General features: G+C 46.0%; 2 protein-coding genes across 2 annotated transcripts in view; both read left to right on the forward strand.

The window, feature by feature from the left end:
* Positions 1–65: 65 nt before the first annotated feature.
* ZNF665 (zinc finger protein 665) overlaps positions 66–14325 on the forward strand; it is a 26517-nt gene continuing 12257 nt past the window's right edge. The window contains exons 1-3 of the mRNA XM_011946187.1: positions 66–110; positions 4548–4608; positions 11665–11791. Coding sequence (XP_011801577.1) covers positions 4594–4608; positions 11665–11791 — 142 coding nt within the window. The 5' untranslated portion in view covers positions 66–110; positions 4548–4593. The remainder of the gene's footprint in view (positions 111–4547; positions 4609–11664; positions 11792–14325) is intronic.
* Positions 12804–14325, forward strand: part of ZNF347 (zinc finger protein 347) — a 37430-nt gene continuing 35908 nt past the window's right edge. The window contains exon 1 of the mRNA XM_011946184.1: positions 12804–12837. The gene's annotated coding sequence lies outside the window, so the exon portion shown is untranslated. The remainder of the gene's footprint in view (positions 12838–14325) is intronic.

The following is a 14325-nucleotide window of genomic DNA, read 5'->3' on the forward strand; positions in this document are numbered from 1 at the left end:
GCCCCGGTCCGCCCAGGCCCCGCCCCCAGCCGCCGGCGCCGTTTACTGCGCGGGCAGTTGCTTGCAAACCCGGAAGCAGATCTCCTGGAGTGAAGGCAGTTCCTCGCCGCGTGAGTTTCCTTCTATCTCGATTAAACCTGCGTTTCGGAGTCCCCTGCATTTCCGTATGTCCGGGAGTTCCTATAGCCCTTGAAGTCCCCGCACTGCTCCCTCCATTCCGAGTAAATTCAGACGTTGTCGCGAGACTCTGGGGGTCGCTTCGCTTTGGGTTAAAATCACGCAGGCTGGACCTGCCTGCGGTATTTCGGCTTTCAGACCATGCAGACACCTCCTTTCCTGCGCCATTTCCTGCTTAAAACCCTTTGCTGACCTCTACCCCTGCGCTCTGTGAAGTCCTAATCCGCGAAGTGGGTGCAGGATTTTGCCGTCCCCTAACTTCGCCCTAGTCGGCTACTGGAGCGCAGGGCCGCTGCCCCAGTCCCGGGGAGGCCGCGTCCTCTGCCTGGTCCTGGGATCCTGCAGACCCTACCCCTCTCCTAAGGCGCCGTCGTCCCCCACCTCCCTCCTCCTCATGCCGGGCCCTGCTACTCCCCAGGCCTGCCCTTCGCAGTCACTGCTTCCCCTGAGCCCGCGTTGGGGAGGTGCCCGGGGCTTGTCCTGTGACACCCGGTGTTCTTGCCTGCCCAGCTCCACCCGCTGGAAAATGCGCTCCTCCAGAATGCGGGCGTCTTACTCCAAACCCTCCTGTGAATGTGTGGGCCAAGGGGATCAGGAGATAGAGAAAGGGGCTGAGAGAAAAGCAGAGAAACGGAGACAGAGGAAAGAATGAGGGAAACCAATAAACATGGCAAAGTAGAGGATGGGTCGGGATTTGCAGAGACAGTAAGGGTGAAAGAAGTCGCTGAGAAAGTAACAGCATGGAGAAACCACTGGAGAAATGTAGAGAAAAGCTCGATGTCTAGAGAGATGAAGGACACAGCAAGGTAGGGAGAGGGGCAGCTCCTCCGACAGAGAGTGGGGGAGAGAAAGGGGGATTTGGAGCCAGGACAGACAGCAGCGTGGTGCTGGGACAGCAAGAGGGGGCAGCCGGTGACAAGGAGAGCAGAGGGAGAACCACAGCAGGGGGAGACCTGGGATCTGGGGGTGCCAGAGAGTGGGGACAAGGAGGTGAGACAGGGAAGAGGGGATTTAACAGAGAGAGCAGAGATAAGGGAAGAAAGAGGCAAAAATATATGGAGATTGGGGACAACCAAAAGATTGGGGTGAAAGAGGAATAAGAAGTGAAACAAGTTGCAAGAATGGAGCAGAACAGGTGGAAGAGAAGGAATAGAGGGAAGGAGAAACAGCAGGAGAGGAGAAGGGCTCAAAATGAGGAGCAGCGACCCAGGCTGAAACACAGACAAGAAAAAAAGCCAGAGAGAGAAGAAGAGAATGAGAGATGTACAGCTTGAGGGAGGAAACACACAGGAAGGAAGAAAGAGGGAGACTTTGGCCCAGATATGTGGTGGTTTCAGTGGGTATGGATAATTACATCGTGATATATTGATTTCTGTGTCCATAATCTAACAATTTTTTTTTTTCTTGAGACAGAGTCTCTATTGCCCAGGCTGGAGTGCAATGGCATGATCTCAGCTCAGTGTAACTCTGCCTCCCATGTTCAAGTGATTCTCGTGCCTCAGCCTCCCAAGTAGCTGGGATTACAGGCGTGCACCACCACACCTGGCTAACTTTTGTATTTTTAGTAGAGATGGGGTTTCCCTATGTTGACCAGGCTGGTCTCGAACTCCTGACCTCAGGTGATCCACCCACCTCAGCCTCCCAAAGTGCTGGGATTACAGGCGTGAGCTACTGTGCCCGGCCCCTAATAATCTAACAAATTTTATATGTTTATATTTTGTTTCTGTTGTGGAGATGCTGGTGAGAATTACAAAAGTCCTGTCTGTAAGACATGTGCATTTTATAATTCCTGGCATCAGAGGTTAGCTTCTATTTGCAATCTCTATTCTACCAGAGGGCAGTGACTTGACTCATTCGGTTGTCGGTCACTCTCTTTCCTTTTCCTAGGATGGGGTAATATGTAGGCAAGTGTATGAATGAGGAGGAAAAACTAAAGTGTTTTTCCTCCCCTCATAATCAGGTAATGAACACTAAACAAAGAATGCATCGCCTCTCATCACCAAAATGTGTGGGGTGGGGATTGCTCCCCACCAACACGGAATTCTTCAGCAGACACTACCTGACTGTCCTATAATTTAATTCCATTGGGACACTATCTACCCAGAGTTAGCATTAGATCCCACTAGTTGAGGGTTCCCACTTCACATACCAGCCCCAAGTCCCAGATTCTGAGCTTCGGACCCATTGAGTATAAATTGGGGATTCTCCTCAGCCCTCCCTGAGGTGCTATTAATTTGCCACAGCAGCTTGTAGAACTCAGGGAAACATTTTCCTTGGTTTACCCAGTTGTTTTTTGTTTGTTTGTTTTTGAGATGGAGTCTTGCTCTGTCACCCAGGCTGGAGTGCAATGGCACAATCTCGGTTCACTGCAACCTCTGCTTCCCGGGCTCAGCAATTCTCCTGCCTCAGCCTCCCAGGTAGCTGGGATTGCAGGCATCCGCCACCACGCCCGGGTAATTTTTGTATTTTTAGTAGACAAGGGGGTTCACCATGTTGGCCAGGCTAGTCTTGAACTCCTGATGTCAGGTAACCCACCCACCTTGGCCTCCCAAAGTGCTGGGATTACAGGCATGAGCTACCGCGCCCGGCCTACCCAACTGTGATAAAGGATACTACAAATCACATAGATGAATGCTTTTAGCCAGTTAATTGAATCCAAGGAAGGGGTTCAGAGAATCACGGGATTTATCCGGTGAGAGTGTAGCCAGGAGTTACTACTAGCATATAGCACACTGAGATCTTCACCTGGGAGATCTGACAGCGTCAGAGTGGGGTGAAATTGTAGGACCCCCCGCCCCCCGCCACTGGGAGTCCACTGCAGAACTGGTCATTGTGGGGGAAACTACACACATTTTGGTGACTGCAGGTGAAGTATTCTGGGTTGAGTGTCACAATAGTATGAACAGTTTGATTTTTCCCTGTCTCAAACAGTAAAGGGAAGAGCTCTCCAACAGGCCCACCCACCTGTCTTAAGTCCTGCGATCTCAACCCAGTAGGTACCGGGAGTGGTCTGTCCCTGCTCCGGGCTGTTGCTGGCTTCAGTTTTGCACCACAGTCTCAGGACGGTGGCAGTCCCTCCTCCACTGCGTCAACTTTGACTTCAACGGAATTATTTTGATGAGCATATCCAGATTAGTGGTCTTGTCTATTCACACACACACACACACATACACATACACAGGCCCGTACCAACACACGTGACTAAATTTTGTACCTTTTTTAGAGATGGGGTTTTGCCATGTTGCCCAGGCTGGTCTCAAACTCCTGAGCTCAAGCATCAAGCAGTCCACCCACCTGTGCCTCCCAAAATGCTGAGATTCCAGGCAAGAGCCACTGCACCCAGCCTAAACATTCTTTGGAGGTGGGAAAAAAGTTGTTTGAAGACCTCAGCCCTGCCTGACCTGCTCCCCTAGGACCTCTCTGACCTCATCTCCTGCCTGCGTCCTCCTCGCTCCTCTGCTCCAGTCACTCAGGCCCCTTTCCTTTTCTGGGGTCCCCAAGTTGCTCCTGCCTCAGGGTCTTCACATGGGTGGTCCCTGTGCCTAAGACTCTGGCCCCTCAGCTGCAGGTGCAAACACCCTTCCTAACCCAGGTCTTTGTTCTGATATCACTTCCTCAGTGGGGACTTCTGTGACCCTCTCCCTGACCCCCGCTTCAGCATTCCGGCCCCACCCCCACCCTCCCCTCTGGTCCATGTCGGCTGTTCTGCATGTTTCTCTGTGCTGCTTCACCTTCCACTGTCTGGATCCTGGTGACAACAAGGCCCCCAGGGAGAGTAGAGCCAGAAGGTGGGGGGCTCTGCTGGGCTTGGCCCCTCTCAGTGGAGCTCAAGAACGCTGAGGCATTTTGCAAATACATCTCTTATGCCCCCTTAGCAGAGATTTTCATTCAAGTAAGTTGCAGCCCAGCTTCAGTGCCATTTAAAGATTGGTTCTATTCTGGTATTCTGTATCTACCACTGAGCACCAGGGCACTGCTGATCGTTTCTGAAGGCTGAGATCAGCCTGTGATCCACAGAGGGGAGGGGGGCTCTGCTTTGCATGGGGTTTGGTCAGGGCTGGGTCTGTGCCCTGAACGGAAGCTCATTCCAGCCCAGCTCCCCACTGCTGCAGCCTGTGTGGGGGCCTCTCCAGGAGGGGAGCGGGTTCTAAAGAAAGAGGTCAGAAACTCACTTGTTTTTCCTGTAGGAGTTTCTCAGCCCTGCATCTTTTCTGGTGCAGTGGGTGGCAGAGGATCATCTTTCCACAGGGTAAGGTCTTCCCTGTGTATAAGGTTATGGCACAGGGAGGGGGTGTGTTGATTCTAACCAATAAACAGCATAGTTTTGCCATTCAGGATTGAATTCTAAAGTCTCTCTCATGTTACCCAAGGTAGAACCCTGGAAGAAGAGGAAGAGGAAAGCAGCAAAGGAGGCAGATGGCTCCTCCTCAGGTGAGATGATATTCTCGGTGGATTGTTCTGTCTCCTTCCTCTCAGCAACGCTGGGGCTTGGAGTTGGGAATCTTCTCTGAGTCTGAAGCGTCCTGCCTGACAGGTTTGCTCACACTCACCCGTGCCTTCCCTCAGTCCCTCTCATTCGTTTAGATTCCGTCTCTCGTGACCCAGTGACATGAACTTGGGAAGAGGCGGCACCGGGCATGGGCCTGGGAAGGGCTCACACCAGACGTGGATGGAGACGGGGTGAGGGCCCCGTGGTGTCAGTGCTGTTGGGCAACACAGATTGTTCAGGCCATATTTGAATATATTGCCAGCTCTGTGTAAATTCTGATAAGAGAAGCTGGTTATGAAGGCAGATGTTACTGTGTACAAGCACCCACGAAATGCTGTAAAATGAGACCACTGTGGGGAAAGCTTTGTAGCCTCATGTATATTGCATTTGATGCTGAACAAGTGAGTCACTGTGTTTCTGACTCCAAACTCCTTTTTTGTTTGTTTGTTTGTTTAGACAGAGTCTTGCTCTGTTGCCTAGGCTGGAGTGCAGTGATGCAATCTCAGCTCACTGCAACCTCTGCCCCCTGGGTTCAAGTGATTCTCTTGCCATGGCCCCCCAAGTAGCTGGGACTACAGGTGTGCATCACCATGCCTGGCTATTTTTTTGTATTTTTAATAGAGATGGGGTTTCACCATGTTGCCCAGGCCGATCTCCAACTCGTGAGCTCAAGCGATGCACCCGCCTCGGCCTCCCAAAATGCTGGGATTACAGGTGTGAACCACCGCTCCTGGCCTTCATTACTTATATTCAACCAAGAGAGAAACTTATCCCTCAGCAGCGCCCTGAAAAGACAGGATATTGGATGAATGTTTTCATACTTTTCCTCTCCCAGGAGAAATGGGAAATTGGTGTTTTTCTTGCAGTGACACTGCATTATGCCAGGGTAAGGCCGCTGTGAGCAGATGTCCTGTATTTTCCTACTAGACTTCTGTTAAGAGTTCCAGCCCCTTAAATGATTACTGGATTTCTCACAAAGGCAGTTGGTTCATATATTGTTACTAAATTTGTGTCTCCATGGTGGAGGTAGTGTTTGGGAGTTCCTATTCCTCTATTTTATTGACATCATCACTTTAGTACACTTTTATAATTTCTTTAAATAGGTGTGGAAAGGTATTTTAATAGGTAGCATTGTATCATTCCTAATGTACTCATGAGATGCATTGTGTGTTTAATGAGAGCTGCTAAAGAAAGAATGAAGATTGTTTTCACAGTGTTGTTATTAGTTCTTATACTTCAATGCATTCTTTTCCTAGGTTATGAGTATGTCATCTGTTAGTTTTAACAGATCTAGCTCCTACTTCACCATTTTCTTGGTCTCAGCTCAGGCATGCTCTGAAGTGGGCTTTAGCTGGAGCCTTGGTGAGCCCCATTTTCTCCTTTTTATTTTTTTTATTTTTTGAGACGGAATCTTGCTCTGTCGCCCGGGCTGGAGTGCAGTGGCCGGATCTCAGCTCACTGCAACCTCCGCCTCCCGGGTTTATGCCATTCTCCTGCCTCAGCCTCCGGAGTAGCTGGGACTACACGTGCATGCCACCACACCCAGCTAATTTTTATATTTTTTGTAAAGATGGGGGGTCTTGCTATTTTGCCCAGGATTGTCTTGAATTCCTGAACTCAAGCAATCCACCCGCCTTGGCCTCCCAAAGTGTTAGGATTACAGGCATGAGCCATCGCGCCCAGCCCATTTTCTCCATTTTAATTTAGAGCAAATGCATCCAGCATTTACTGCCTGATTATGACGTTTGGTGAAATTTTCTTGTTTAATATTAGCTTTTGGGTGTTTTTCAAATTTCCTTTTTGGACTGATTTTTAATTATCCAATAATTTCTTCGAGTAAGTATTGTTGCAATATATACTTCTTAAGTCTATTAAATTAATGTATGATATTTAAAAAGTCCTAATCTTATGTTATGATTTCATGAGTAAAATAAACTAAAACCTCCATTGGGCTTTTGTTAATGCCTAAATATCTAAATTTAACTGGAAAAAATGGTATCTGTATTTTTAATAATTGTATTTAATACCAATTGGAGTACAAGTTCTTACATATTTTTGTTTTAGCATTTTTACAGCTTAACTTACAAAAATGTTTATAAACTAAATTAAGTACAATTCGTGCATTTTAATTGTCCCAGACTTTCTCAAATGCACATGAACAAAAAAGACAACTAAAGATATCATCAAAAACAAATACATCATTGAGACACATCTTCTTATTTCACTTAATTTAACTGGTACGCGTGATGTCTGCACATGAATATGTAGATGCATACGCCCATGGTTTTATAAAAGACGTACCATGATTTAAATAAATTGTATGTGTTTTATCGTTTGAAATCACATTTTAAATATTTTTATGGCCTTAAATTTGTTCTCTGCTGCCTTTTTTTTTTTTTTTTTGAGATGGAGTTTCACTCTTTCACCCAGGCTGGAGTGAAGGAGCACAATCTTGGCTCACTGCAACCTCCCCCTCCTAGATTCAAGCAATTCTTCTTCTGCCTCAGCCTCCCAAGCACCTGGGATTACAGGTGTCCATCACCACACCTGGCTAATTTTTGTATTTTTAATAGAGATGGGGTTTTCCATGTTGGACAGGCTGGTCTCAAACTCCTGACCTCAGGTGATCCATCTGACTCGGCCTCCCAAAGTGCTGGGATTACAAGTGTGAGCCACTGTGCCCGGCCTGTTCTCCACTATCTATTAATGAACTAATAGGATAGTAACATATGGGCACAAATGCGTTTGTGTATATAATGACCTGTGGTGAAGTTCCATATTGTTAGCCTTGAACTTGTTTCAGTTTTTCTCAGTTAGGTGACCTCGTGTCAATTTACTTTTGGTGCTGTTTAGGCAAAACAACTCAAACACCATGTTTCCCTCTGCTCTCACACCAACACCACAATCCACACAGAAGACTTCTGTGGCCACATGCGAGGGATTTCTCCCCACCAACAAACAGCGAGCAACCAACTGGCTGTCCTCCAGTTCAGTTCCAACACTGCGTGAAGATAGTGTCAGATCTCACAGATTGATGGCTCAGTTCCCAGGTGCATGTCCAGGCCTCTGAAACTTCTCACCGACCAACCTCAAGTTGAGGTTCCCATGAACCCTTCTTTAATTTGCTGGAGCAACTCTTAGAGGTCAGCGAAACACTCAGTTTTACAGGTTGATTATAAATACTATTACAGAAGATACCAGTGAAGAGATGCATAAGGTGAGGTATGGGGAAAGCGGTGCAGAGCTTCCCTGCCCTCCCTGGGTATGCCGTTCTCCAGGAACCTCCACGTGTCAGCCATTTGGAAGCTCCCTGAACCCACTGCACTCCAGCCTGGGTGACAAAGCAAAACTCCATCTCCAAAAAAACAACAAAAAAAAGAAATTTACATATTTCTACAAAACCCATAGCCACTTTTATCTTTATTTTCTCTTTTGATCCTACCCAAATTTCCAGTGACAAAGTCCCGAATTCAGTGCTAAAATTAGGCTTTGACATGTGCTTTCTTCTATAAGTGTGACATTGTAATAAAAGAAGTGGTTTGTTGTCCTTGATAATCTCATTTGACTCCTGTGTAGTTCTTTGAGATAATTCCCTTGCCAGCTGGTTGTTTTACAAATGTGTGCAAACTATATTATACTACTTTATGCAAACTATATCATACTACTTTATGCAAACTATATCATACTACTTTATGCAAACTATATTATACTACTTTATGCAAACTATATCATACTACTTTATGCAAGCTATATTATACTACTTTATGCAAAGAGACAGACACTACTTTTTACTATATCTTTCTAGGACTTTTTATTCTGTTTTCAGTTTAAATTTGCTTACCCCTGAGATTTTAAAGTCTCTTTCTTCATAAAACACTATTTGAACTGGAATATATTAACACATTCTGTGGCCAGTTTTGCTCGACATCATTTTACCCTTCATTCTCCAACATTCTCTCATTTCTTGTACTTCTTTATTTATTTGCATTTGTTTATTTTTCCTTTTATTATTATTTTTACTTTTTTGTAGAAACAAAGTCTTGCTATGTTGCCCAGGCTGGTCTTAAACTCCTGGGTTCAAACAGTCTGCCTGCCTTGGCCTCCCAAAGTGCTGGGACTACAGGCATGAACCACCATGCCCGGCCAACTTCTTTAGTTTTTAAACCTCATTTTCAGAGTAGTTGAGAGGATTTCAGCCAAAGTGTAGCATCTTAAAGACTGGGAAAATTCTTTCCTAACCAGTTTAATGACCAAGAAACTATTCAGACCAATCTACGTGTCAGTCATTCACAGCAGAATGGTAAACCAAAGAGCTGTGGGCAGCTGCTGATACATGTTGCACAAAAGGATGTTGGGAATCTCTTAGACATTGGTACATGTTGTTACATCAATGAATTCTTCCAAAATGACCTCCGTTTCAGGACCTTGGACAGACACATGGACTCCTTTGTGCTGATCTCAAGACACTGAGATTCTAAAATGAAAACTCTGAAGGCGCTTGACTATGTAGCCTTCCTCAATGCTTTAGCATTCCAAACCGCCTCCTTACTCTCTTTGGAAGATTATTCAGGGCTTTGTGAGCTGCTCTTTCAGGTAGCTTGCCTGTTCCTTAACCGATTGCTTAGGTTTAATTTTAATTCCTAGACACCTGGGTACAGGTACTTGCTCTGTCATTTTTAGCTCTTTGACCTGAGACAAGTTTCTCAGCGTGTCTGTGAAACAGCTGTCCCCACAGTAAAATGGGAGCAGATCTTTCTCTCATGGGCTACAGTGTTGTACGTGTTCGTATACATAGAGGATTTCAAATGCTACCTCTCATACGGACCTTGTTCTTAAATCCCTATCATTGCTATTGCTCTCGTCATAGTTTTAAGACTCTGACTTGTTTTTTCTTCAAAGCCACTGTGGATGTTGTCATCCTTGAAGACACCACTCATTCCCTAGGTCATCTAGATGCTGAATATTACTTGATGTATCAGACATAATATCTATCTAACACTGGTAGAGATGAACTTGTGCTGGGCTTTTTTGTTTGTTTTGCTTGTCCCCCTGTTGCCTGGGCTGGAGTGCAGTGGCACAATCTTGGCTCACTGCCACCTCTGCCTCCCAGGTTCAAGCAATTTCCGGCTAATTTTTGTATTTTTCGTAGAGACAGGGTTTCACCATGTTGGCCAGGTTGGTCCTGAACTCCTGACCTCAAGTGATTCCCCCACCTTGGCCTCCCAAAGTGCTAGGATTACAGGCATGAGTGAGCCACTGCGCCCAGCCGATTTTGTATCTGTATATTTATTTATTGTCCACAAAACAGAAATCCTCACTAATTTAGAGGATATCATAACCTCTTAGGGAAAAGAATAATAAAACAGGATTAAGCAGACGTAACTTGCTCAAGTAAACCTTAGTGTGTGAGAATATAGGGAAAAACTGATTCAGTTTTTTTTTTTTCTTTTTTTGAGATAGAGTCTCGCTCTTTGTTGCCCAGGCTGGGGTGCAATGGCATGATCGTGGCTCACCACAACCTCCACCTCCCAGGTTCAAATGATCCTCCTGCTTCAGCTCCCGAGTAACTGGGATTACAGGTGCCCACCACCATGCCTGGCTATTTTTGTATTTTTAGTAGACACGAGGTTTCGCCACATCGGCCAGGCTGGTCTCGAACTCCTGACCTCAGGTGATCCACCCACCTCGGCCTCTCAAAGTGCTGGGATTACAGGCGTGAGTCACCGCGCCCAGCCGGATACAGTTTCTCCTACTACTTGCAACACAGAACGCTTCCGTTCTCCCAGATGTGTTGGGTTTTCCATCACATCGATCAAGCAGTTCTGCAGTGGACGTGACCTGGGTGTCCTCCCAGTCAGTTCAATTCTGACACTGTCTGGATATAGCATCACATCCCACAGGTATAGGGCTCAGTCCCACAAGGGTGCAGCCACCTCAATGCCATTCGCAAACATAGGTTGTGGCTTGGGTTTCTTGCTAACCAGCTTAAGTTGTAAATTCTTATGACCTCTTCATTGGGATCAGTTAATGGGTTACAGTGGCTCACAGAACTCAGGGAAACACTTGATTCATATTGATTCATTTATTGCTCAGGATATAACAAAGAATGCAGATGGAAGCGATCTATTGGGTGAGATAGGGAGGAGCTCTGAGCTTCCATGCCCTCTGTGGGTGCACCACTCAAGGAGCCTCCATGTTATCATCTGTCCCAAATGCTCCTCAGAACCTTAATTTTTTGCATTTTTATGGAAGCTTCATTACATAGGCAAGACTGTTTACATTATTGGCCATAGATGTTCAACTGAACCTTCAGCCCTTCTTCCCTTTTGCAGTGTTGGAGATTAAGCATGGAAGTCCCAACCCTGTAATCTTTTATTTATTTATTTATTTTTATTTTTATTTATTTATTTTGAGACAGAGTCTCATTCTGTCACCCATGCTGGAGTGTAGTGGCGTGATCTCAGCTCACTGCAACATCTGCCTCCCAGGTTGAAGTGATTCTCCTGCCTCAGCCTCCTGAGTAGCTGGGATCACAGGTGTGCACCACCATGCCCAGCTAATTTTTGTATTTTTAGTAGAGACAGGGTTTCACCGTGTTGGCCAGGCTGGTCTCGAACTCCTGACCTCAGGTGATCCACTGGCCTCGGCCTCCCAAAGTGCTGGGATTACAGGCATGAGCCACTGCGCCCAGCCTACCCCTGTAATGTTGTCTTTGTCTTTCCAGTGTCCAGCCCACACCCTGAAGCTATCTAGCGGCCTTCAGCCACCAGTTAGTCTCACTGACGTACAAAAAGATACTTATCACCTCACAGATTTCAAGTGAGCTCTTCAGGAAAAGGGGATGAAGATCAAATCTGTATGTACTGTGATCACAGCCTGGATGTGTCAGTCTGCTTACTTGAATTGAACCTATTCTTACAGCTCTCTCCTCTTCTCGTTTTATGTGAAGATTCAAATTTGCCTTATAGTCACTTGGTGAAATGTGTTTTTCATTTTAGGGACAGTTGACATTCAAGGATGTGGCCATAGAATTCTCTCAGGAGGAGTGGAAATGCCTGGACCCTGCTCAGAAGACTTTGTACAGGGACGTCATGTTGGAGAATTATAGGAACCTGGTCTCCCTGGGTGAGGATGACTTTCTTTTAGAAGTCAGGGTCTGTTCTCATGTATGTTTTCATTTTCCCTTGTGAGTCTCTTGAGAGCCCCTGCATTCCTCGATGAGGACTGATGTCCTATTGACTCAGAAATGAAAAGCCTGATCATGCAGAATCTGGACTTTAATCTTGCCGTTTCTTGAGATGGTCTGCCCACTTTGTGGAGAGTTTTAGAGCTTTGTATGCATAATACCTCGTACCAGACTTTTAAAATGTTTGATTTTCTGTTTTCTACTTCTGTGCTTTTGATTTAGTGGTTCATGGAAGAAAGCCAGATATCTGTGTAGTGTGGTGTTTCCTAATCACTCAGGAGGCATCCAGTGGATCAACTGTTGAAATGTTTTTCCAAATCCATCTGCAGTTTCCTCTCTTCTCATGTTAACCTAAGGGTACAATTCTGGAAAAGCCACAGCACATTGTATTTCTTTTTCTTTTTTTTCTCTCTTTTTTTTGTTTTGAAATGGAGTTTCACTCTTCTCACCCAGGCTGGAGTGCAATAGCACGATCTCAGATCACTGCAACTGCAACCTCCACCTCCTGAGTTCAAGTGATTCTCCTGCCTCAGCCTCCTGAGTAGCTGGGATTATAGGCTTTAGCCACCACGCCCAGCTAATTTTTGTATTTTTATTTTTATTTATTATTTATTATTATTATTTTTTTTTTGAGACAGAGTCTCGCTCTGTCACCCAGGCTGGAGTGCAGTGGCCGGATCTCAGCTCACTGCAAGCTCCACCTCCCGGGTTCACGCCATTCTCCTGCCTCAGCCTCCCGAGTAGCTGGGACTACAGGCGCCCGCCACCTCGCCCGGCTAGTTTTTTTGTATTTTTTAGTAGAGACGGGGTTTCACCGTGTTAGCCAGGATGGTCTCGATCTCCTGACTTCGTGATCCGCCCGTCTCGGCCTCCCAAAGTGCTGCGATTACAGGCTTGAGCCACCGCGCCCGGCCAATTTTTGTATTTTTAGTAGAGACAAGGTTTCACCATGTTGGCCAGGCTGGTCTCGAACTCCTGACCTCAGGTGATCTGCACTTCTCAGCCTCCCAGAGTGCTAGGATTACAGGCATGAGCTACCATGCCTGGCCTTCTTTCTTTTCATAAGCAGGAATCTCTCCTTTTGATCTGAGTATTATCTCCTTGTTGGAACAAGGGAAGGAGCCCTGGAATGTGAACAGCCAAGAGAAAATAGCAAGTGGGAGTGGATCAGAGGTGTGATTACAGGTCAGAGTTCAGATGTGCAGAGAGAAAGCGTCTCATTAGACAGTGTTGGAGAAACACCCTGCAAATGGGAGAATTTTTTGGGAAAATAAAAGTTTATATCCTGTGATCACTGAAAAGAATTTTTTTCCCTACCACTTAATACTCTGTTCTTTAGATGTGTAAAAGTTTATCCTTCCAATCTGCAGTGGTGCTACAGCCCAAACAGCAACACATGCAAAGTCTTGATCATGACCTACAACCGTCTATTACTTAGTTTCTATGAACTCTTGGTTCCTTTCAAAAGGGTTGCTTTCCTCCTTAGTCTCTCCTTCTGTGCTTCATTCCATCAAAAATCCTTATCTTTCTGTCCACAGAGATCAGACGTGAGGTCTCCATAGTTATGACAAGTGCCCCTATCCATATTTTATCCCATTTCATGAGCTTGGAAAATAGAAAACGTTGGCCACTCCTCCTTTGCACCTGGGGCCCCAGAAACTTCATGGAGCTATCTTAAGCATTCCTTGCCTGTTGAGGTTGCAGCTACTTCTTCTATTCCACTTTGCCACAGTTTGTGGATGTGGGTGACAAGGGGAGTGGATTGGATCCTCTGAGATGGTTAGCCAAGTTGTTCAGTACAGTGGACAGAAACTTTCTCTTTCTGATCCCAGTCCTATATGGGGTGTATAGCCTATTTTTTTCACACTTGAGCATGGGATTCATTGAACAAAAAGAACAAACCTGGAGGCATCACACTACCTTATTTCAAACTATATTACGAAGATATAGTAATTAAAACAGGATAGTACTTCCTTAAAAATAGACACGTCAACCAGTGGAACAGAATAGAAAGAGTAAAAAGAAAGCCGGATGCGGTGGCTCACCCCCGTAATTCCCGCACTTTGGGAGGCTGAGGTGAGTGGATCACGAGGTCAGGAGTTCGTGACCAGCCTGTCCAATATGGTGAAACCCTGTCTCTACTAAAAATACAAAAATTAGCCAGGCGCGGTGGTCAGCTACTCGGGAGGCTGAGGCAGAAGAATCACTTGAACCCAGAAGGCAGAGGTTGCAGTCAGCTGAGATTACGCCACTGCGCTCCAGCCTGGGCCACAGAGTGAGACTCCATATCAGAAAAAAAAAAATGATGAATATACGGCCAGTTGGCTTTTGACAGAGGTGCCAAAAACACACAATGAAAAAAGGACAGTTTTTTCTTTTTCTTTTTTTTTTCTTTTTTTGAGGCGGAGTCGTGCTCTGTCGCCCGGACTGGAGTGCAGTGGCCGGATCTCAGCTCACTGCAAGCTCCGCCTCC

The sequence above is a fragment of the Colobus angolensis genome, unplaced genomic scaffold (assembly GCF_000951035.1).
Source record: "Colobus angolensis palliatus isolate OR3802 unplaced genomic scaffold, Cang.pa_1.0 Scaffold25, whole genome shotgun sequence".
Taxonomy (NCBI): Eukaryota; Metazoa; Chordata; class Mammalia; order Primates; family Cercopithecidae; genus Colobus; species Colobus angolensis.